The sequence below is a fragment of the Perca fluviatilis genome, chromosome 2, assembly GCF_010015445.1.
Source record: "Perca fluviatilis chromosome 2, GENO_Pfluv_1.0, whole genome shotgun sequence".
NCBI classification, from domain to species: domain Eukaryota; kingdom Metazoa; phylum Chordata; class Actinopteri; order Perciformes; family Percidae; genus Perca; species Perca fluviatilis.
The window spans coordinates 35,789,932-35,815,871 of NC_053113.1; the positions used below are offsets into that span (position 1 = coordinate 35,789,932).

The 25,940-nt window shown below is 39.3% G+C and overlaps 1 protein-coding gene across 14 annotated transcripts in view; it reads left to right on the forward strand.

Moving 5' to 3' along the window:
- The first annotated feature begins 9,232 nt into the window (after positions 1-9,232).
- The window catches only part of ncam1b (neural cell adhesion molecule 1b), an 82,301-nt gene continuing 65,593 nt past the window's right edge, over positions 9,233-25,940 (forward strand). For 10 of the 14 annotated variants that reach the window (XM_039823324.1, XM_039823337.1, XM_039823341.1 and 7 more), the window contains exon 1: positions 9,233-9,526. In XM_039823324.1, coding sequence (XP_039679258.1) covers positions 9,475-9,526 — 52 coding nt within the window. In that variant the 5' untranslated portion in view covers positions 9,233-9,474. The remainder of the gene's footprint in view (positions 9,527-25,940) is intronic. The other 4 variants (XM_039823414.1, XM_039823421.1, XM_039823397.1 and 1 more) reach the window with 3 other exon arrangements.

The following is a 25,940-nucleotide window of genomic DNA, read 5'->3' on the forward strand; positions in this document are numbered from 1 at the left end:
AAAATGTTTTATTTATGGATGACACATAACTGACGAATTTTGCAGAATGTTACGACAGTATTTGTTGCTAAACACTCATGTAAGTTGTGCTAAAATACATATGTTACATATTTCTAGCTGCCTCGGTGGGAGTGTGGGTGGTATCACAGAGTACAGAAATGACTGAACACAGTGTTAAACTCATGTGCCTCTGTTAACCTTGTTTTTCATCCAATAGTGTTTAAAAAAAAAAAAGCCTCAAGTGTCAAACTAGGCTATTCCTTTAACAAATGTCAATATGACATATGTCTAATTTGATCTCAGATGGGCCAGACCAGTAAACCACTCCAGAAAGATCAGAAACTTTATGTGCCACAGACGCTTCTGCTAAAATCATAGGCGTATTAAAGAATAAAAAGATAAAAATAAATTAACGGAAAAAGAACTCGGATATTCTCTGAGATTAAAGTGGTAAATCTGGAATTGGAATGAATTACTTTGCAATTTTCACGCTTTGCAAAGTCATCCAGTGTGCCTGGTTGGAACCTTTGGCGGGCTGATTCTGGTCCACAGCCCCTATGTTTGACACCCCTGGTTTAGAAGCTATTACATTTTTTAAATTCACACTTTTCAATTTTTGAATGTTATGAGATCAAGATTCGCTAGCGTAGGGCTATTGCTATGCTCAGAGTGAAACAAATGCAACCTCAGTTGTATTTCAACTGGTGTCTGCCTGACACTCCTTATTTTCAGCATCAATCTAAAGGCACATTCAAACCCCCACTGAAGTTCTAGTGGCGGCTGCAGCCAACGAACCGTGGCAGAGTTAACTTCCAGGTTGGCTTGCAGGATAACAACACTGCTGGACTCGAGAGGCTTGTCCAGGCCATAACATTATTCACATAAACACTGCACATTGAAAAAGCTGTTAAAGTAAGAATGAATGAACAAACACACTGAGCTCTTATTCGTTGGGGCTCCTACTAGGCACCTAACACCAATAGTCCCAACACATACAGTGAAAATAACATTGCTTTTAAAGGTCCAGCGAGTATATGCAGAGTGCACATAAAAGCAAAGCAAGGACCTATTTTAGTTCAAATCATAAATCTACTATATTTCCTGTAACCTGTTGAGGTATACTCAGTGTATATAGTTTGTGTTCATTTTGTTGATCTCATACTGTAAAAAAAGCTAATCTTTTTGAACAATTACACATTTCATGCATATTTCATATATCATATCATATATCTTTTTACTTGAACATTCTTTGGTGTTTCCAGCATTGCAGAGAGCATCTTTGCTGACTGATAGTAGTGTTCTGCATAGCCTGGGGTTTGAAATGGGCTTTGAGTATGTTAAAGGCTTGTCATACATCTTGAGTGGAATCCAAAGTGACAGGCTTCTTGAAAGACTGAGGATCTGATGCGCCCTGTCACTGCACATTACAGAAACTGGCGCATGCTAAACTCGGTTTACAGGATGTTTGAGTAGTCTGCAGGGAAAGTCTTAAAATGAGTCTGAGTGAGTGCGTTTGGAGAGGAGGCTCCTTGTGTTTTTGATGGATTTATATCACTAGCCACCTGTTCAGATGTAACATCTGTGTTGAACTCATTATCGTGCCATTATCAGATTGTTATTTTAGGATAACAATTTTTAGGGATTGTGTGTGTGTGTGTGTGTGTGTGTGTGTGTGTGTGTGTGTGTGTGTGTGTGTGTGTGTGTGTGTGTGTGTGTGTGTGTGTGTGTGTGTGTGTGTGTGTTACTACTAAGGTGCTAAATGAGTGTGTTTTTATTAACTGATTATTACCACATTATATTGTTGGATTGTTTTCCACCAATTTGGATTGGATTCAGAAATGATAAGTAATTAAATCGTAAGAGATGGACATAAGTGATAATGTAACGTTTATTGGAAAATAAGCTTTCACGTAATTGTGTGTGTATATATATATATATATATATATATATATATATATATATATATAAAACAGTATATGAGAGAGAGTACTAATGATATATGAATGTAAACAGCCTCATGTACCACTGCTGCCAGTTTAGATTTAGTTAAATATATCTGCACAGTGAGAAACCATCGATGCAAATGCTGTATGAAAAATGGTGCTAACCTTTCATAAAATAAACTGTGTAGGTGAGAGTTTTTAAAAATAATCAGCAGGAAACATTTGTCTAAAAGCAACATAAGAGACAGCAAGAAAAAAAATCAAACCCTAATCATATCAAATTTAGCCCAATAAATCTCGCTGCTGTCGTATTGGCCTGAGTGCTAAACCTCCCACCCAGCTGGAGCGTTGGGCCCCAGTCAAACAGTCCGGTTTGGAGGCCAGACACCATGGGCACACGGTGAAAATCTATTATCTTCTATTTTCCAAATTACACCACTTTTACAGTAGAAAAGTGATCAACGTTAGTTCTCATTAATTCTTAATTGCATCTGTACATTGTACATGCATGAATTATACAGCGTGAAGAAAATCTGTTGCGAGTATCCTATTTCAAGTAGAGATATGCTTCCCCCACATGTCGGAAAGACCACATTACACATGAAGTGCCGCTTAACCCTTGTGTGGTGTTCGGGTCTGTGGGACCCATTTTCAATGTTTGCTAAAAGAAGAATTATGCTATTTATTATTTATTCTAACTCAAACTCATTGGCCTTGGCTCATTTTCTGTGAAGAACTTAAAAAATTACTTTTTTTCAATGACTGCACATGACTATTACGTATGAGGTGTTCGGGTCTACTGGACCCGAGTGTATTTAATTGTAGGTGCTATGAAACTATGTCTTTCTGCACCTGCTATTCCCACACAAAAGTTACAAAAGTGTTACATTTCAAGCACTTTCACCTGTTCTGATTAAGTTCTAAGAAATAAGCACTAATAATCAAAAATCTGGTTCCTATTTTTTTTATACCTTTTTTATAATTGGATTTCCTTATTTTCTCACAAAAAACGAAAATGATCATATGATCATAAATGTGATCTCACAGGGGCAAATATGAACCATAAATGATGTATATATGATGTATTAAGTATTTTTACATAAATTGTTATGGCTGTATTGATTTAAAAGCCTAATAATGTGGTGGCTCGAGCAGACCTGGGAACATTGGCTGTGTAACAAAAATATGAACACCACACAAGGGTTAAGGGTGTGTTGCCGTGTGTCCATGTCCATGCTGCATCATTGTATATCACTAGGTGGCAGCAGATATCCAGGATATCTCCATAGTTACATCTTTTCGGTTGGTTTTGTCAAACTCAGTTTTCTCCTCCATGATTAGGCTTACTTAATGCCATGCATCTCTTAAGTTATTTGAAAACTAAAACTGAACTTTGAAAGCTGAAAGTAGTGAGATCTTACAAAATTAATTTGTGTTTGTCTTAGGACATATTGCAGATGCACAGGAGATAACACAACACAGGTGCTTGTACAGTCGAATACAACAGGATACGTGTATTTGTGAAGCATATGTTGCTTAATTATGGTGAGACAGTGTCAGAGAGAGGTTTTGGTGCAGTTTATGGTGTTTGCTTGTATTGGATTATTTCATCCAACAATTCATTACAGAACTCGTGTTGTGCTGCACTTTGCAGTTTGACTCCACCTGAAGAACATTTCCAATATGTAAGTGTGTCCACTTTGGGACTTACGGTCTTGAATTTACATTTCACTGAATTCAATTGAATTCTTTGTGTGACTTTGTTGACTCTGTCATTATGTGGTTAGCAGAATCTTTTTCTCGCCTTCTGCGTTATGCTGATGAGGCAGAGGTGAAGTGTTGTCACTGGTCTGGCAGTCAAACACCGAACTCTGAAGTGGAACGAAGCCTTCTTTGTGCTTGGCCATGACGAAAGTTGGTTAGAGCACTACATGACATGACAGCTGGCAATGGCACCTTACGTCTACAGCGGTGACGGCAAGCCTGCGGTCTGAATGTATTGTGTAAATCGTCTCAAAAGAATGCAATCTTTATGATGGGGGAAGCTGTATGGGATTGGACACTGCATCCTCTCTTTTTTGCTGTTACATAATGAATATGCATATGGCTGAGTCTGTGTGTGTCTCTCTGTGTGTGCGCTGATGTGTATGTGTGTGTGTGTGTGTGTGTGTGTGGTTGGATGTGAGCTTAGTCAGACTCCTCCAGATCTCTGCCTACGCAGATTAATATCTGCAGTCCACAAAGGACCCCTGTGTGCCTTGCAGGAAAGACTCTCAGGACAATGAATCCCCTGTCTGACAACACCATCTCCCTCTCAAGCTAACTGATATGCACCCTTTAGTCCTGAGATTATAGGGAGCTCAGTCGTTCTGCACTAAAGGTGATGAAGGTGGTGACAGTAATTGAATGACGGAGCCATGCTTCCTAGCTTTCTCAATGCTTGTCACCGAGTCACTCATCCAGAACGCAGGACATTGAATTAGCGTAGCCAAAAAGCATTGACATTTGTGGCTCTACTTGTGGCTTTTGGATTTTGGTTGCGATTACAGGAATGTTCTGTCTTTATCTTTTACGGAGAAATGTAAAAGTATGCACCAAAAGTTCAAAGACAAAACGGGAAAGTTGAAGGTGATACAATAAAATTCAAATCTACTGTCTTGTTGGGGTGTAAATCTCAGGTTTTTATCACGATACGATAACATATCTATTCTTTGGACAAATATACAATATTTGCTGCTATATTAAAGTCTGTCACGCTACGATTTTGAATTGATTCAATTCAGGGACCTGCGATCGGTATGAGACGATACATATGCTCATTTAACACAGTTTCTAGTTTTCTCAAAAAAGCAACTTAAATATGATTTGGCAATTTTATTACTGACCTCTTCCAGACATTAAAAACAACAAAAAAAACTATTCTTTTTAATACAAAGAATAAATACAAAGTGGGAATCTACGATAAAGGGGAATCTTACAGATGATAAGTATTGATATTTTCACTTTGCGGCAATCATATTGGATCATGGATCGAAATATATATCGCGCCAAATCGATGTATCGATACACCCCTGCTGTCCTGCCATGCTGTGATGTTGCATTTCTACCGGCCTGCTGATGCACAGTAACACCACTGTGTGCTTTTCTTTGATTTTCTTTTGCCTGATTTGAACAGTAATTGATTATGTAATATGCACTGCAAGAGTCAGTAAGAGGCAGAGGGTCTTCTCGACCAATGCTAACCAGCCATTACAGCTCCCCCGCTTTTCTCGTTAGTCAGATTGATACCCACCAAACGTAATTATGCAAACCCCTCCCTGTACTACTGACCTCTATTTTTCTCCCATGACCCGGGAACTGTTCATACCGGTACTGTATGTTGCCTTCTGTTACAGTAGTGGAGGAGGTAAGAGAAGCTATTTTAAAAACTCCTACAGTGGAGGATGTCCACATGTTTCCTCTCCAGGAAATATGCTGACAGTATGGCCAGGATGGATGGATGGATGGATGGATATAGTTTGATTTAATAATTCATACAAAGAAAAACAAAATATACCGTAGTAGTAGTAATGAACACTGAAAAAGTAGATGTTAATCTCTTGCACGTGCGTATGTGCCTCTAGCCGTGAGCTCAAGAGAGTATGCATGTGTGGTCATGGCTCTAATGGGTGAAAGAGGATGAGAGGCGGCAGGAGCAAGAGGGGGGTGGGGGGGTGGGGGTATACTGTACAGAAAGAAACAGAGAGATAGAGAGCCCGAAATAACTTCAGACAGCCTGGTGTGTAATGAAACGTGTATCTTTGAAGTTTCAGAGGGTTGTACATGTTTTTAAAATGGCTTCTTTTTACCAAACTGAGGAGAGTAAAACAAACGGAGATGAGATTTATCAGCATGTACAGTCTGCTACTACTTGCTGTATGTGGTTGAACATAAGTAATAAAACCAAATAGATCTTGGCAACCTTTTGAAAGGGATTCTGGGTGATTTGTGTACATGAAAGAGCATGTTATGTGTGCTTTTTGAGTTGCCAGCTTGTTTTTTTTTTTTTTTTTTTACAAGCTGGCAACAGGGCTGCAACTCATTTTGCAACTTATTATCATCATTGATTAATCTGCCAATTCTTTTCTCAATCAATCAATGAATTGAGTTCAGTTGTATGCTTCACCACAAATGGACAGCATATTTAGTTGAACAGAAATTGAGTCAATGGCTCAACATTTTCTTATGACTAAGATTAAGGCATGTGGCAGTCCCAAGTTATACTGCCCCCCAAAAAAAGATGAGATTAATAAAAAATAAGACTGCAGCCGAAGTTAAGAACACAACACTGTTAAACCGATTTATTTCAGATTATAGGATTTTGTCAGTTTTTCTACAGACTAATTGAAAATGATATCTCCAGTTAAGCTTTCTATTAATTAATTCCCAAGGAATTTAGCCAGCGGGACCCGTGAGATTTCATAGGCATAAATGATTACTTGAGCAGAAGATTTATACATTTATCCTGATTTCCGTCCTTTAAAAGAAACTGCTGGAAAATGTCTTGGAAATTCAAATGTTAGTGAGCGTGAGGTAACACTAACAAGCTCACCCAAAAAAAAAAAAAACAAGCTTCATCAGTTTTTCATCTTCAATGCACACTGAATAAAACACGTACATTTCGGAGGGCATTTATATGCATGAGTCATCAGCTGAGTCATACTTCTATGATGCCGAAGCACAAACGCCTGTCAGACCTCCCTCCTCTCCAGCCCTCCCCACAGTGCCCCAAACCCTCTAGCTTCTCCTCCCTGCTTTCACTATACAGTAGTTACGTCTGAGTTGACGGATGGTTAAAAGAGGAAGAAGGGAGGAAAGTCTGTGAACAGTTTTGGGGCCACACTCCCTAAAGTGGTATGTGTAGAGGGCATTATTGAATAAGGATGGGTTACTGCAAATGTGCAAGATGTGACCACAATACATTTTCAGCCAGCCCACAGATTGATTTGGGTTTATTACGTTTTGGCCCATTGCATCTCTCTGCTGGCCAAAAGTGCAAATCAAAGGCAAACCGGCCTCTCAGGGAGCCGAATGCTACAGTTCCACCCTGCTGTGCGAGCAATCACCTTTCTCTTCCCTTTGCATCCTTGTTCTCTCAGGTACCACTCCCTTTAAAGCCTAAATAACAGGGTGTTGCATAAGGCTCTCTTTGGTCATTGAAGTGGTGAAGGGGGGTTAGTGGAGTATTTGACTCACAGATGTTTTTAACAAAAGTATGTGTGAAGCGATCACTGTGGGTTTTGTGTGCATTTCTTAAGTTGTTGAATTTCAAATATAGTGTTGGACTCTGACAGTATTTTGATAATAGTACAGCATTGTCCTACAGTAACAAGTATTTGTTGTGAATTACAAATTAAACTGTTTCACATTTGATCTGTTATCTGTGATCTAAATCTAAAATTCCATTCTGGCAATGGATGGCATACTGTATTACATTCAGTGCTGCTCATGAGTTTAGGAACCCATGCTAAAGTTCACTAAAAAGAGGGAATGAATAATGTATCGTAAATAAATAAATGTTCTTCCATGAAATACAGGGGGCATAAGTAAGTATACCCCTATGTTAAATTCCCATAGAGGCAGGCAGATTTTTATTTTTAAAGGCCAATTATTTCATGGATCCAGGGAACTATGAATCCTGATAAAGTTCCCTTGGCCTTTGGAATTACAATAGCCCCACATCATCACATACCCATCACCATAACTAGAGACTGGCCTGGTTTTATTTCAGTTCGCCTAATAGCTGGTTTGATTTGCATTGAGAGATGATTTTATGGAAAGTACCCCATGCCAATGATTTTTTTTTTTTAAATAGTGAATAGGATTTATAATTAGAGTTCATCAGGGTCATGGCTGCCATTGAGGACACAGATGCATTGTTTCCCCTCTGGAGGAGTTTCCTTTCTACAGTTACAAAGAAATTGCACTTAATGGGTTTTGAAGGCTGCGTTCTAATATTTTTCACACATAGCTGTCACTGTCTTTAGGAAAGAAGAAAAATGAAACCATTAAATTAAAAATAAATAGATGGATTTAATATTTCTCCTCCAGTATTATATTCTCAGTGATGTGAGAAAGACTTTAAAAATTGAACCAGCATGTTGGAAGGTAAAACTGATCAGTTCAAAAAACAAATACATGTGAAAAAAAGTTTCACTGACTTATTTTGATGCATAGTAAAAAGGTTTTAATGATTGCTGGGATGCATGATGGAATAAAGACTCTAAACTTGACTTTAAAATACAGGCTATAGCTCTGATTGTCTGACAACAGTAATCGTTTAGCTATTAAAAATAATAGATACCGCTTTCAAATAATGGGTATATGTTATAGTAGTTGTGTAACATCAACTTATTATCATTACAACTCATCTGCCAATTCTTTTCTCTTTAAAAAAAAAAATAATTCTGTGGGTCATCACCAGGAAGTACATAAAATAAGGGCGAAACAACAATGAAAAAAACAATTTCAGAATTTCATCAAAATCACTTTCATCAGAATTTTATCTCTACTTTTATACTATGCTTCCCTCAATACTTATTGATTATACCAACCCACCTCCCTTCCTCCAACCAACCCTACCATCCGCCAACCTCTACCACCTCTGCCCCCATTTACCCGCCCACATTGCGGGTCCTCATTCAAGACAGGTCCCACATACAAACTAACTACTACAATTAAATTGTTTTAAAAAATATATTACTGTAGCGATTAATCAATTTTCAAAATTAGTTGCCAATTAAGTGTCTAAATAATGGATTAATTGACTAATTATTTCAGCTCTACTGGCAATCCAAAAGTGGTTATTAATAATGGCTTATAGCTGATCTATAAAGCTTTAATACATCAAAATAAATAGTTAATTACAGCTCATAAACCCTTAACAGTACAAAGGATGCTTTATTTCACATAAAGTTTGTAATTGCACTGTATATTCTGGGTGAAAATAAATTAATAATAAATTTTTCCATTATGTAGTGTTGACAACATAAAGCATATCAAATGTTGTTTTTAATCACAGAAAACACCTTAAAATGAATAGGCCTAAATATTTTTAGCTTGAAGGTTAATTATTTCAATATCATTATTTGTTATAGTATATATTCTTTGGTCTATTTAAACAGATATAATAATACCGCATAATGCGGACTGCATTTTTGGGATTTCCCCGTGACACTGGTTTCCTTTGAGACCCGCGCACTATTTAACAGGAGGTACTTTATTCCGCGGATTAATCCACGTGTGTGAGAAGGCTCTGCTTGTCAGTCAGACTTTGAACAGTGCACTGGCGCTCATCACTGCTAATCTCCGGCCGCTGCTTGTCATCAACGACGCTGCCACTGACAGTTATCACCGACCAGCTTTAACAAATATAGTTTAAGATGAACAGTTGCTGAGATAAGGCAGGAAACCCGAGGGCAACACCGTAGGGACCGAGCGGAGATAAAACGTTAGCTAACGTTACGACGTTTAACGTTACTCGGGAGTTGCGATGGTCCAGTTAAGGGATATTTTTCTAGCCCTGCTTCTTGTGGGCTACACAGGTAAGACACTTTTACATTCAGCACCTAAGATGGAAATGTTTCTCTTTCTGTTTATCTCACCACCCTTTAATAGTGGACAGGACGGCAGGCATCCTCTCGCCTCTTGGTCTTCTTTCTCCTCCTCCCTCCTTCGCCCGCAGGCACTCCGTTCAGCAGGTGCAACGGTAACGTTAACGGTACTGCGACTGCTGCTAATTACGTTACTCGCTAGCAGGTTAATGTATTTTTTTTTTTTAAAGTAAAGACTAGCTTGCTGCTAATGTGAGGGTACCATTTTTCTCTGGAGACACTCTTAGCGGGCTATATAACGCGTACTCGTTGCGTTACCAGCCTGTACGCTGACTTAGCGGTATTGAACATTAAATAAAACATGATGCTAATGAAGGATAGGGTTTTAAAATTGCATTAGCATTACTGTGTGCGTTATGTGAATGGAAATGTGCCATGGGTATTTCATTTGTCCCCCGTTTATGATCGTGTTGTTGTCGGCCGTTGGTATCAGCTTGGCTGGGACGAGTATGTTGTTGATGGGAAGTGATGCTGGGCTCCTTGTATTTGTAGACACACAAAAACAAACACACACACATACACACACACACACACACACACACACACACACACACACACACACACACACACACACACACACACACACAGCCTTCTGGGTTGAGTCACGTTCTCTCAGTTAAAGGTACATTGTGCAAAATAAAACATGGCAATTTGAAGTGCACCTGGCAATGTGTACAGGTGTTATGGCATTAAAGGAGGGGTTGACAATGCATGCTCGCTTACATATACAGTACATGAAGGATGACAATGTGGGTTTAGTTGGTCTCTCTGGCACACTGATGCAAAGCAAGCACAACTTCTGTCTATGAATCATCTGTTATGTAATCCGATGCCACGATAAAGGCTTTGAAATGAGATCCTCTAAGTTGGTCAAATGTGTCGTTATGTAAATCTAAAAGAGGGAGTTTTGTGACGACAGTGACATTTTGAATAGCCTTTGCACGCCCATTTTTTATTCAATCAGTAATTTGACATGTTAGGCGATTACAGTACGGTTGGTGTAGTACTCTCAGCTACACTCAGGCTCAGGGTTTCGTGGGATAGCCTGTTAATCCTTTATGTTCAATCCAATATGTGCAGGGGTGTTCCTAAGGCAGGAGAGGAAAGCACACATGGAGTGGAGACCTCACTGCATTCTCATGTTAATGCAATTTCCCTTGGGTTTATTGAAACATTGTATGTAGAAATGTCTATTTGTAAGACCCTAATGATGGGAGTCGGTCTCATTGAGCCATAATTTAATTTAAGCATATATTCTGATGTATTTGACACACTAGGCAAGGCAAGGCAAGGCAGCTTTATTTGTGTAGCACATTTCAGCAACAGGGCAATTCAAAGTGCTTTACATAAAACATTAAAGGGCAGTTAAAAACGATTAAAACAATTATTAAAAACAGATAAAATACGAGAATAGAAGTTACAGTGCAGTACAAGAAATTAAACATTAAAGAGCAGTTAAAAACAGTTAAATATAAAAGCAGATAAAATACGAGATTTCAGGCTGCTAGTATGGGACAATGTATAAGCCGTTGTTCTATACACGTAATACACCCGCAATCCATGCCGTTCCCACAACGGGCTGGTCCCACAGGTCTTACTTTTTAATTCTCTTTATATGCTTATATATAGATTGTCATACAGTTTCAACAATGCAACTCTAGTATAAAAAATGAAATTTTTTTTAAAGAAAGGCAACCTCAAAAAGAAAGGTCTTCACTCTTGATTCAAAATGTGTTATGTTGTTATGTTACCACCAATTACACTAAACACTTAAAAATTAAAGGCAACCTGTTAATTTAATGGAAGCCTTGGATGAGCTCTGAAAATTCTCTATTCTGCTTGAGAGAGAACATCTTTTTTCTTTTTTTTTTTGCACAGAACATCTGAAACTATGAAATTTGCACAAAAATTCTACAACTAGAGACACTCCAAATGAAGGATCTTGTTAATACAGTTATTTGGCGATATCATTTAGCCATCGATTCCATACGAGATGTTTGAGGCCGATATCGATATTTGAAAATATAGATTTTTACATAAACATTACATTTTTAGGATCCCTTATTTAGCTTATCATTGTTTCAAGCATTGTGACATTTTGTAATAAACGTATCAGACTTGGACAAACAATGTAATGATGACACAGTTGCTAAAAGCCCAAATCTTTGGCATTTCTGTACTGTAGTTTCTCATTACTTATTGACCTTATCTGCAATAACCTAATTTTGGTTGATATAGCAGCCCAGCCGACCACAGCCGACCAATCGGTTTAACTCTCTCTATTGTACAACGTAATTAGGAAAGGGTATTTGGGGTTTTGGTTTGAATTCTATTTGATAGCCTGACAAGCATTACCTTACATGAACAATTATGTACTGCTGAAAGTGGACGATGCAGAGTTTACCATGATACATTTATGCATGTGGATATAAAAGAGATAGGACTGCATGATTCTGACCTTTCACTGTAATAGACTGATCACTTCTCTCATAACTCATCTGCCCAGGGCTCGACAGTAACGGTTGCCCTTGGCAACCAGATTGAGTCAATTGGCAACCATTTTTGTGGCCTCTGGTTGTCCTCTTTGGGAACCACCTGTTCAGTATTTGTGTTTTTCTTAATAGATGCAAACAAATCAAAACCTACAAAACTGGAAAATCTTATTTAAAAAGAAGTCAATATTTTATTTGGATGTCTCCGTAAAGTTTAAACACTACGTTCCTGCCCAACACAATATTTCAGCTGTTGTGAGACCGCTTTCCACACACGCACATTTGCTGTGAAAAGATAGCTACAGGCAAAGCCATTTTCTGTTCACGTTAACGGCGTATGTAAAAATCCCGGTATCTACCGGACGGAATAGCAACGCGGATTTCGGTGCCTCATTACGGTGCCACCTAAATGTCTGCGCTGCTCTCTGATGTTCCAAAAAGGACGTTAGAGGCAACAGAAGCATCGCTGCATGTCACGCTAGTTAACACTAATAACACGTTACACTTGGCAGCAGCTAACACCATTAGCTACAGTAGCATCTGGATTTAACACAGTTAAAATGCTGACAGCTAAACAGTGTAGTGTGACTGTATTTCATTATAGAGGATTCCAACAGCGGGACATACAACAGTCTGCCGCTAAAGCTATGAGCTAAAAGACACAAACTAGCACTGGTCACTGTCAGAAAAACAAAACGGACAGGACTAAATGTTATGTTTAAAAAGCTTAAAACTGGTGAACCTCGTGGTGCATTCAAAGTTATTGTGAAATACCCTTTTCTCATCTGTTTTTCTCTTTTAACGGCAATTTACTGGTGAAAGAAGTAATTATTGTTAAAAGTTATTATTACATTTTTAATAATCTGTTAAATCCCCCCCTTTTTTGCTGCTGACCCAAAAATTGATCCAATCTGTGACTCAAAACCGTGATCCGATCCGTGAGTTCTGTTGTCCGTTGCACCCCTCTTTGACAGGGATGGGAAATTATATTGCAAGCCATTATCTCATTGTTTCGTTATTAAAATGTGTGGTATAGTTACATAAGAAATCAATTGCTCCAAATATAGGCAGTTTAAAACATGGCAACCGTATTGTCAATTTGGGCAACCATAAGTTGCCAAGCCGGCAACCACTTAAAGGTCCCATGACATGTAATGGTGCTCTTTGGATGCTTTTACATAGACCTTAGTGGTCCCCTAATACTATATCTGAAGTCTCTTTCCCGAAATTCAACCTTGGTGCAGAATTACATCCACTAGAGCCAGTCCCACAATGAGCTTTCCTTAGTATGTGCCATTTCTGTGTCTTTAGCTATTGAGGAGGAGAGGGGGGGGGGCAAGGTGGAGGGTGGGGGTGTGGCCTTGACCAACTGCCACTTTTCTCGTTTGAAACCATGATGTCTCTCTCTCATGGGTGGGCCAAATTCTCTTGGCGGGCAAAGCAGAGAAAGGGGAGGTAACCTTGCTCCTTATGACCTCATAAGGAGAAGATTCCAGATCGGTCCATCTGAGCTTTCATTTTCTCAAAGGCAGAGCAGGATACCCAGGGCTCGGTTTACACCTATCACCATTTCTAGCCACTGGGGGACCATAGGCAGGCTGGGGGAACTCATATTAAAAAACCTCAAAATGAAATTTTCATACCATGGGACCTTTAAAAAGTTAGCGTTGAGCCCTGGTGCCATCACTAAAGCTAAAATAAAAATATTTGTTTTGTATTCCTCTATTGAATATACTTTTGTAGTGTTTGGCGCTGCACAGATGTCAGACATAGTACTTTTATTAATATGTCACTTTTGGGAGTTAAATGTAAATCAAAGAAAACTGAATTTTTTTTAATAGATTATAAAGTATAGTTGCAGTATTTATGTCTGAACTGAGATTTGGGAGGGATTAACCCTCTTCCTCTTCCTTTCCTCTCTGCCTGCTGCATGCTGAATGGGCCTGTTGAGCCTCTTGACATAATTATTAATTGATCCTCTTCAAACTGATAACTGGAATATTTCTGACAGAAAATGAAATATAGCCTCCAGAAATCAAAGTGAGAGAAGTGAAGCAAAACTGGGTGACATAAGAGCTGAGTTTCCAATGTCCTCAACCGGTGGGATATGATGAATGAATTGCAATCTTCATCTCACCATATGGCTCTCTCTTCAACAGCAAAATGTGTCTCTCTAGTTGACTGTAGGATTGTTTCACTTAGCCTGTGTTACATCACCACTTAGATCATGTGGGAATGATGACGTAGCTCCACGCTGCTCCATTTACAAAGCAAGATGGAAGCATTGCTGACTCCAGGCCGACTAACAACAGCTCCAGACTTCTTTACGTCTGACTTAACTCCATGACGATGAAAATCAACTCTGCCAAAAGAAATGGTTGCTCGTCCAACCGCTCTAACTTGAAAGGGATTATTTTAGAACAGTGTGTGCACATTGTGTTTCCCATATTTACAATTTATTTAGGAGGTCCACCAAAATAGAATTTTCTGCATCATGACATGTCTTGGCATCTAAGAATCAATACCCCCCCCCCCCCTCCCCTAGTGCAAAGACCTTTACAGTTTGTCTCTGGCCATTGTCATAGCTTGCAGAGAGGCCACACTGGAAATAATGTACATATAGGGCTCCTACTAATGTTCATTTTCATTGACGAGCAATGTTATACAGTGCTAAGCATAAGTGAATACACCCATGCTAAAGTTGACTAAAAAGAGGAATAAAAAAATCAACTTTTGGAAATTGATCTTAATGCCTTAAATAAAAAAAATGAGGAAAAATCCAACCTTTAAGGACACCAATTTTCTTTGTGAATGAATAATGTATCGTAAATAAATACATTTTCTTCCTTAAAATACAGGGGGCATAAGTAAGTACAACCCTATGTTAAATTCCCATAGAGGCAGGCAGATTTTTATTTTTAAAGGCCAGTTATTTCATGGATCCAGGATACTATGCATCCTGATCAAGTTCCCTTGGCCTCTCGAATTAAAATAGCCCCACATCATCACATACCCTTCACCATACCAAGAGATTGGCATGGTGTACTTTCCATAAGATCATCTCTCAATGCAAATCAAACCAGTTATTGGGCTAACTGAAATAAAACCATGCCAATCTATAGGTATGGTGAAGGGTATGTGATGATGTGGGGGGGTTATTTTAATTCCAAAGGCCAAGGGAACTTTATCAGGATGCATAGTATCCTGGATCCATGAAATGGATGAAATATTCCTCTTTTTAGTCAACTTTAGCATGGATGTATTCACTTATGCTTAGCACTGTATAATAATGTAATATTTTCTCCATTGGTTGAGTGATCAAGTAGTCTGTAAAATGACAGAACACAATTTCTCATTTATTTCTTCAATTCTTCTTTTGTCAACTAGCAGCAAAACCAAAAGGTATTCCTTTTACAATCATATAAAATAGAGAAAATAATCAAATACTCACATTTGAGAAGCTAAAACCAAGCAAATGTTTGTCATTTTCGATTAATATATGACTCAAACGATTAGACTAACTGATAATTATTGTCAATTTAATTCTTCTGGGAGTTGGTTAATCCTTTTAACAAAACATATACAATATGTATGGTCATGGCTTGGTGCTTCATTAGACCAGTAATGCAAAACTCAATTAAGCGTTTGATTAAATTGATCATGGAAAGCGTGTTGGTGTGGGCACCAGTAATATTTGCTTATGAAGCAAAGCAGCAGGAGGGATTATACTGTCATTAGCTTTTGCAGACATTGCTTAACATGCCTTTGTCTTTGAGTGTCAAGCAGTAAATCACATATAAGGGGATGGGTGCTTTCAAACCTATAGTTGGGTAGACCCGTTGTGATTTGGGCATGGATGTGTTATAAGAATTGGATACAGCGTTCGAGGCGGAGCCCCGTTCATTCCTTTGAGAGTTGCTCAGTGTCACATAAAGCCATCATGGAGCCAAAAATGACCCATATGATTGGCACTACTTCCGCATTGTGCGGCCCATAGAGCAGGGACACTGCAGACCTCTGCTGGCCAGAGCGGCTACTTCCGGTTTAGCGCTCCACTAACTTGAATGGGAATTAAATGATTTAGGGCGTACTCACACTTTTTCTAATATTTTAGAAGAATGCGAACAATATGAGCAGCTGACAAGACAGCGAATGAAGGAGAGGGTGAACCCTGATGAGAGAGATTATGTGTTGTCACATAGACGACAAGCGTTGTACGGTCATAATAGGTTGTGGATTTGAAAGTTATCATCCCTTAAATCCTGTATAAGTCTGTGTATTGTGTGCAAAGTTAAATTTCAGGCTAGTTTTGGTGCGCTTGATATATTTGGGTTTGGATTGCCTTCATGCACAATAGAATTTGTGAAATACCCATTCCCTATAGATCAGATTGTAGTTTTAAAGATCCCATATCTCTTGCACATAATTTTTTAAAATCTCATAGATGCTAAGGTTTTCATCCAGTATTAGGGAAAGAGAGAGAGAGAGAGAGAGAGACTGTGGTTTTGTTCCAACCAGGACTACGTGACTCCACTAGTGATGGGGAGTGGATCAGACAGATCCAGGTCTGAGAGGGTTGAGAGGAGCTGCATTGCCTAAGGACCCTAAAAAGATGACATTACACATGCACGTGACCCTGTGAAGCGCTGTGGAGTCCTAAACCTCCTTTCCTGAGGGTTTGCTCACAGAAGAGGCACAGGCTGTGGGGCTTAGTGGTTGTTTTTCTCAGTGATTAGCTTTTGTGGTGGTGGTAGCATCCATCCTTATGCCTTTCCTGTGAGGTTTGAGTTATTATATTACTAATCAGGTTTAATTTAAGAGTGCGAAACGGGTTAAACACAGCACTGAGGCCTCGGAGACGAGCTTGTTGTGTATCTTGTTACTACAGTAAGTACTGAGAACCTGCTTCAGACACATTGCGATTGCGAAGATTTGCAATTCCAGTGCCTTCGTACTACAGTATGTCTGCAAATTTGTCAAGTCGTGCTAAGATCTCAGAGCTATCAGGAAATTAGAACAGCGTGTCCTTGTCATTCTATGAAAAGAGGCCAGCACTGTGAATACAGGATCCCTGTGGACGTGTAACCCTAGATTGGCAATACTTTAGGCATTATAGGGCCTCTCTCCACTTTGAAGCATTTGCTCTGTGGGACAAAAGGAACATGTGACAGGGTGTTGGGAGACTTTGTCAAAGTATCAATTATCTGCTAGGTATAATTGTCTTGTTTGTTCAGGCTACCATCTTCTCTTGACATTGGTGAAAGCAACTTGGGGCCATTTCCAACGTGCCTGTTTTCATTTTGGTTCTCATTCGATCTGATTTGACCGGTCGCCTTCAGCTATAAATGCTTGGTGCACTTTGCAAAATGTACCACCTTTTTCTCTTTACACCGATTCACTTGCAATAAAGAAGGATTTCCCCCTTTTTGCTTAGGCTGTTATTGACTGAGAGCAATTCCTGGCTCCCTTTCTTTGCATATTTTATTTGGGTGTGAGAGAAGCAGGGAAAAACAGGAGTCCTGTGACCCAAACCAAGTCATCACAGCCTTTGGCCGTGTCCCCCCGAAAGAGGAAATGAGCTTACGATCATGTCACTGATCCATGCTGGAAGGAACTGTGACCCGATTTACAATAGTTACCGATGAGTCTTCTTAACACATGATACAGTATGTCTGATTTTAAGAAAAATGAGTGCATGCCTCATCTTACCGTAAGAAAGCAATATGCTGTTGGCTAGGATTTAGCCCTAGACTTCTTTTGTGGAGTGTGAAGAAAAGCAGTGTGTGTCTTTGCATGCATCCATGCACATCATGGTGCATTCATTAATAAAACACTGTAGGATGCATCACCATGCACACAGCAAGGAGATATTCAGATTGTTACGCCCCAGGCTTTCTTTTTAAGCAGTCACCATAGTGTGTCACCCGCTCCTCTAACGTTATACTTCTCTATTGGCTTAGTCATTGCCTGGAAACTTAGAGATACCTCTGTTTCACACAAAGTCATGACATGCCTTAATAGTAATATAAAAAAAAAAAAAAAAGTGAAGCGACACTCATTCAGTAAAAAAAAACATCAGTTATTTTTTTTATCTCTAATTAGATCACAGTAAGAAGGCACTATCTCCAGAGAAGCAATAGCCGCTACATATAGCTGTTTCTTATCCATTCAATGTGCAGGATCCACTTTCAAAGGGTGTCAGTGATTCCTACAGATAAGCTATACTCTTTGGCAGCCAGCAGAAGTACTCTAAACAGTCACTCAAGTATGTTTTAACCCATTAACCATTTAACATTTTCTGTCTGATTTTAATGATAGCTGTGCGTTTTGGGTATTTGATACGAAATCATGCACAGATGGCCCTCGCATTTTGCGTTCAAACTGCTAACTCTTATTCAAAGATATTTCCCCCTACTCATGAAAGATGATAATATATAATATTCAACACTTTTAAAAATAAATCTATTATATCCCCCAGCTACCGGGAGTGTCACATTATTCTCAACCTGATCATATTTTAGTACATCCCACAGTGTTAGGATTTTTAGAGAACTAGAATGAAAAGAAACATTTAGAAAGTGATATCATTGGGCAAGGGAATTAACCTCATGTAATCCTCACTCATGCAGAGTAATCTAAAATTATGTAACAGATATGTCCAAAGATAGCAAGAAACCTACATGGCACATGGCAGGTGGCAAGTGCATGGGTCATGACGAACTGTTTCCATAGCATGTTGAACATTAAAAAAACATTTATTTTTTTTAAAGCTCTTTGTATAATCAAATTTATCGTTATTGCTGTAGTTATCTTTTCACACAGTGAACAAGATTTAAAGATTATTTTCATTCAAAATTGAATATTATACCAGGGTGATAATTGTGACACAGTGCAAGCCGAGATCTTAACGTCCACCTTCACCTTTGTTTATCTGGACAGCACTTGCAGGCCTGTGGTGATTGATCCCAATGAATACTAAATGAGTAATGTTAAGGACGTTACACCACCTCGTACCGACATTTGCCATGCTGCTTGCACTTTGTAGTACATGGAGAAATATCGCTGCTGTTCCCGGCCTTGTAACCGATGGCATTGTGACATTCATATTTTTTAATTTTTGACAGCCAGTTTCCTTCAAACTGAAGTGAAGGTAACCGATAACTGGAATGTATTTAGCCGTGCATTTCCTCTCATACACATGGACACCCACAGGGTGTAACACACAGAGAGATTCAGACTATCTACCACAGACCTCATCCCTTTTCACACACAGACGTCCCCAACCAATCAGATGTAGCCACTAAAGTTTGGGTGTGGGAAGGAATTTTGAGAGGCTATAAAGGGCAATTTATGGGGTTTTCATTGAGGGCACTGAATTGCTAACATTAACAGGCAATTTCATCCAGAGTTAAACGGAGCACTTAGCAGAATACCTGAACCAAAGAGAAAGGAGGTGTAGCTGGAAGATTGGAGGGGATTAGAATCCATCTCTGAGTCGGAGGTCAGTGGAGTACTACAGTTAACTCCTCAGTGGTAGAGTGCTGGCGGTGGATCAGATGTGTTCTGAAATGCTAAAGGCTGTTTGGATATTGTTAGGCTTGGTAACAGTGCCCTTGGTCCGGCACACCACCACGTTCCCCATTTCTGGGGTGTTTTCTGACTACTCTGCATTCACCCTGTGTAGTCCCTCTTGAAACCCGATTTCCAAGGTGCTCAAGCCTATTGTTGGGCCTCAGGTTTACCTATGTTTGGAACAGTTGGCTAGCTTTTAACCCGGTGCCAGATTGAGAGGTCATAAGGATTTGCTATTCCAGTGCCTGGAAAGGCTTATGGCAGGGTTTTCCTGTGTTATATAGGGAGCAGGGGGGCCGCTGTTGCAAGCCATTCATTCCCTGTAACCTCAAGCTCTGTTTGCATTCTTGGCATAAACTCAAGCACAGTGGGTTTTGGCATTGGACCGTGATGGGGGTTGACTTGTCACTTTTACTGTGTATGATATTTATGGATAGAACATCTAGGCCCAGGTTTGACGCTGGCATGAGGCAATTTTGTCTTCACTGAACTGTAGTGTGCTGGTCAGCCCTCACCTTTAGTTACAAGCATTGGGTATAGACCTAATAATGGTTTTCTGCAGGGTGGCTGTCTCACTCTGTGTGATAATATGAGGGTGTCTTATGTTTGACTGACTGATCGCTTAGGCTGTCACACTGCATGGTTAACACACCTCAGTTCCACATTTGCCAAATTTGGCTACAGTAACTGACAGCTGTGACAGTGAATTATAAACTCAAACATCCCTCAAGCCCAACTTCAGAAAGATATGCACAACCTGGGATTTAATTCCCAGCTGTTGTATCTTCTGCTTTTTGTGCATTCCAACAAAACCCAGTCTGTTCGTAGTTGGAAAGCTGGGGATGATTTCCGTCCTTTTCGCTGCACTAGCAACTCCCACTGGTTGGTTGGTGTGCCTGTCCAGTAGTGCAGGAACTGGGATAGCTTAAACCTCCCACACATTATGCCCTACCGTTGAAGCACATTGCACGTCTGTCTGCAGCTCTACAAAGGCAAACAGTAGGGTTAGCATTATGAAGGAAATTGGACTTTTCAAATTTGAAAGAAAACACAGAAAATTCTTATAAATGTATGAAATACTCAAGATTATATTAGAAAGCTCAAGTAGGCTTTTTCAAAATTCATTTTCCAAATATTTGTACCACAAACATTATTATTATTATTATTATTATTATTATTATTATTATTATTATTATTATTATTATTATTATTATAATTTCAGTTCCATATGTGCAACCGCTCTGCACCTTGTTGGGCTGACTGAACAGATGACTCTTGGACATGATCGTGTGTTGTTTGGTGCCCCCACTAGCTGCACTAGCTACTACTTTCTTAGTTGAATCGCCCTAAATCTTAAATTGAATGAATTAAACAATGTCTCTTAGATCCGTTCTTTGGATTTCAGTATTTAAAGGCGGTGTTGATTGTGCCCTTTAAATATTGGCTACTACCACTTAACAAGTAGTTAAGATAGTGCACAATGCAGAGTGAGAAGATAAAAGGGGTGAAGGACAGAAGATGTGCAAGGTTACTCCGGATTTCCACTGAATGCATAACGGCTGCGGACCGGCTCCGCTGCGTGTCTGCTGCGTGCTCCGCCGTCCGTCAATACCCACTAGGTGAATTCATAGACTGTATATAAACTGGACCAACAGATCCCGTTGCTCTGGACGGAGACCAGTGAAGGATATTAGAAGCACTTTTCCGGTGAGCGCTGAGCGTTACTGCGCAGCCTCCAACTGAGAGAGACAACGTAAATGTGACGTGAGCATCCTGTCTGAAAGTTGTAAGTCTTCTGGTAGCTGTGCCAAGAGAAATCTCAATCATTCCCAATCTTGCAGAGACGGAGAGCGTAGGTATATGTAAGGAGATAACATAGGCGCAGGCTAATTATTGCTAACTAAAATGCTAGTTAACATTAGTAATTAAACCTAAACAGCTCATGTAAGTCGAAACTGCCTGCAAGCTTCTCCTGTACTATACGGTAATTCCTCTACTATGTGACACAATCGTTAGCCTATTTTTACAAAAACCTCTGCTACGGAGCCATAACGGACCTGAACGACACACCATGTGAATACATAAAGGTTGTATTTTAAGCTCAGTGTACCACTTGGTCAACCCAAAGCAGCAGACTGAAAATACTATATCCAAACAAAATTTGTATGTAATGCAGTGTCAGATTTTTGAAGTAAACTTGACTTTGTGTACGCTGTATGTTTGGCATCTTGTCTGTCTTGGTTCTTTTTTACCATCTCGCTCACGCTCCTCCCTGAAGGATCTCCTCTCAGTATGACTCATTGACTTCCACTTCCTGAAAGCCGTCTTGCTCTCTTTGCCAGCAGAAGCCGGATGTGTCATGAACCCCATTGTGCATCTTTTCCATAGATGTCATAGAGTGCATAGGCAGATGACAGGCCCTCTGAAGCAAATGAAACGGTCTGCCAGTGTAGAGAGTCAGGCTGTCTATGCACCTATACAATGATAGCACAACATCTGGAAGAAGCACAACTACTGCTATCTAAAAACGATTACCTTCATTGTTCTAAGGTGTCTTAAATGCTACCAAATATTTAGTTATCATTGTAAAGCTATAATTTGAAGCAGTTTCAGTGGATTCATGTTCATGGTTGTGTTCAAAATGCTTACAATGTAGTAAGCTAGTAAGCTAATATTTATATTTTACTCATCCAAACCCTGGTAGACTTTCGTGCTGCTTACAATTCCCTACAGCTTGTTTTTGGCATCTTGTCTCTCTCAAGCTAAAGACATTTTGTAGAATAGGGAGTTTTTAGTTACAAATTATACACCATAAACATTTAGTAGCATTCTGTATACATTTTGTAAAGCACTATTTGCACTCTTTTTTAATGGGTCATTATTAGAAACACAGGGCAATTTGTTTAAAAAAAAACTGTAATCATCCACTGTATTCTCAATGGCATACTGGTGATTTGTGTATAGATCTACTCCCACTGGAGATTCCTTCACAACATCCACCATTAGTGGGGCACAGGGATATATCTGTGAAAGGCTGTTCTCTGCCTCATGACAGCGCATGGCTGCTTCCTCTGCCTGAGTGGCCACAGTAACGCACAGCTAAAACCCATTTTGACTGAACAGGGTCAGGTCGCGCTGTTTTACCAGGGAGCATTAAAGATGTTTGACATCAGTTGTTGTGGCATTCATGTCATTCGTCGGTCTTACTGCACCATATTGGTAAATGTGTTCACACAGGGTTTCTGGTACGTTGATATCATGGGGAAGTCAGATAGACAAGCATCCACCCATGTTATTTGTGTGGGATTGACATTCAGTGTGGTATTGCGATCATTTAACTATATCCAGGATTGTTTATTGTAATTTCTTTCTTGCTGTTACGGTCTGTATACGTGGTACCACTAAAATGAGAATAGCTGGTCCACCTTAAAGGACAGTCCACCTTAAGCGAGCCTGGACTGAAGTTGTCGCTAACTTCAGGGCTAACCCCATTCACTTCAGTCAGCTTGTACTTGTAGGCCTATATATTGTTGCGTAGCTTAATTTATAATAAAAACATCATATTTGATTAACTACATGTGTTTTGTGTGCAAAAAAAATCTTAATTTGTAAAGTGACTAGTAACCAAAGATGTCTGATTAATGTAGTGGAGTCAAAAGTACAATATTTCCCTCTGAAATGAAGTTGAGTAGAAGTAGAAAGTAGTGGCATGAAAAGAAAAGACTCAAATGTGTTCTCAAGTACGTTACTTGGAGAAAAAAAAAGTATTTAGTTACATTCCACCACCGCCCCCTACGACTCCTTTAACATAGCAGATCTGGTTGTGCAAAATTTCAGTTATAGCATCTTAATTTCAGTTGGACTGCATGGCATTGTCATGAGCAACATATGCAACCCTGTTTTCAAGCTAATTTTCTTTTCACAGAACCTAATTTTCTTGGAGGAATGTAATGTTGAAATTCTTTTGCAACAAGAGATATCATGGTTGGAGGGCTCCCTCTTGGAGCTGCTGTTTTTCCTGAGGTTCTGGATATTTATTCACTGATTGGGTGACATGTTTTCCCACAATGCTTCCATGCTGTGGTTAGTTTGCTAGTGTTTAAATAGATCTTGTTTAAATAACCTTAAGAGTGACCAAACAAGTGGCAAGAGCATCGAGGTGAAATTCTGGCTGTTTATTTACACTGAATAATTGTTCTTTTCAAGTGAATCTGTTTACGTGCACCCTTGTCTCTGTTGTCATCAGTAGACACCTTCAGGGTATCATTCACATACAAAGTGGTAAGATTTCTGGTCTACATATCCCTGCCTCTGCTGAATCATTTTTTTTATCTCCGGTGGGGACAAAATGTATCCCCCCCTCAAAGTGATCAATGCTACTTCACCAATAGACCAAATATTATATACCTAAAATAGAACAGTCAATAGTGCCTTAAGGTTAGAACGATCAAATCCGAGCAAGAGCCCCGGGACGCCGGCTACCAGCAGCAGTTGTTTAATAATAGGTGACTGCGAGCCGACGACAGGCACAGCCAGATGACAGTCCTTTCAGGGGCCATGGTAGTTAAGTTTAGCCAGAAAAAATTAAGTTTAGGTAGGGCTGGGCGATAGGGAGAAAATCAGATATCACGATATTCTTGACCAAATACCTTGATATCGATATTGCGGCGATATTCTAGGGTTGACAGTGCTTCAACAAAATATCTTCACACTTAGATTTTAGATAAATAATCATCAGTAATGTGGACATAATGTTTAAGTGGGGAAAAGGCAAATAATATAACAGCTAAAACAGTCTGGTAAGTTCAGAAAAGTACATCACTTAACTGTAATGCAGCCTTTAAAACCAAAGACACCACGTGTGTCATATCACGATATTACGATATCCAAGATCTAGTCTCATATCACGATATCGATATAATATTGATATATTGCCCAGCCCTAAGTTTAGGCACTAAACGTTAAGTTTAGGAAACAAATTGTGTTTTGGATTAAAACACTCCAGAGGAACCAACGGGCATTTCCTTTTTTTTTTTTTTTTCGCTGTGAAGTGAACTCCGCTTTCCGGCTTAAAGGTGGTGTGTTTTATGTTGACACAACCTTGTGCTATTACATGTTGAGATTATTTTCCATTGAATATTCATAAAGAAGTTTTTTGGCATGGCTGGCAGAGTGGCAACATATCCATGGTATTGAAAAGGGGGATTTAATTCTTGCATGTTTTTTTTGTGTGCATGATTTTTAAAAAAGACATTCCCCTCCCCCGCTCTGCTTTTTTTTTCACAAATCGCACCACTTTCAACCAAGTTGGAGTACACAACTTCTGTATTAGACATGAAACCAGAGGAGCAATGACATTATTTTTTTTTTCACAGAATCTTTCAAGGAGATTGCACATATCACCTTGTGCAGTCTCCTAAAGAAGACTCCACACTTGTTGCAAATGGCATGTGATGGCTTGATTAAACGTGTGTAGTTTTGAAACAGCTGTTATACTTGCCATTTTGCTAATAGATGACTGTAGAAAATTGTTAATGCCAGGGGCAGTCAATAATGTCAAGGTCAAACCGTTGTTTCAGGCTTTTTAGCCCTGTGTCCTAATTTCCTGTGACATTTTAGCTCTTGGTTTTTGGTTGAAGTTCCTGTGTCCCTCAGAGAAATAATAAAAGAAAAGTAAAGAATTAAGTAGCCACACATTCAGTCTGTGTTTAGGACATGTTTTCAATGTATTCTGATGTTGGCTTTTGTATCACCTCTTTTGTAAATGTGTGTTTTATATCTTTTATAAATCATGTACGTAAATGAAAACTGAAATTTAATTAATACTTGAATTTCTAAAGAAAATGACTCCTCCTGCAGCTCTCCCTCTCCCCTCTCCGTCCATCCCCTTCCATCAGACGAGCAAAGGCACGCACCGTCTTCATACGGTGACCTTTACGACTACTAGTCATTCATTTCACCCAGGTGCTGTTAAATTTCTAAAAGTTCTATGGGAATATCTGTCTCATTTTCTTTGCAAAGCCCTTTGAGATTAGGGCTGGGCTATATATAGAGAGAACCAAATGTCACAATATTCTTGACCAAATGCATGGATGTTGATATTGTAGGGTTGACAATTGGGGCTTTCACAAAATATTTCCGCAATGAGATTTGAGATCAGTAATCATCAATAATGTGGACTGTAGGTAAAGGCAAATAATAAAAGGACTAGAACAGTCTATACCACCAGGAAAAAACAACACTTATGCCATGTTACGATATCCAAAATCTAAGACGATTAC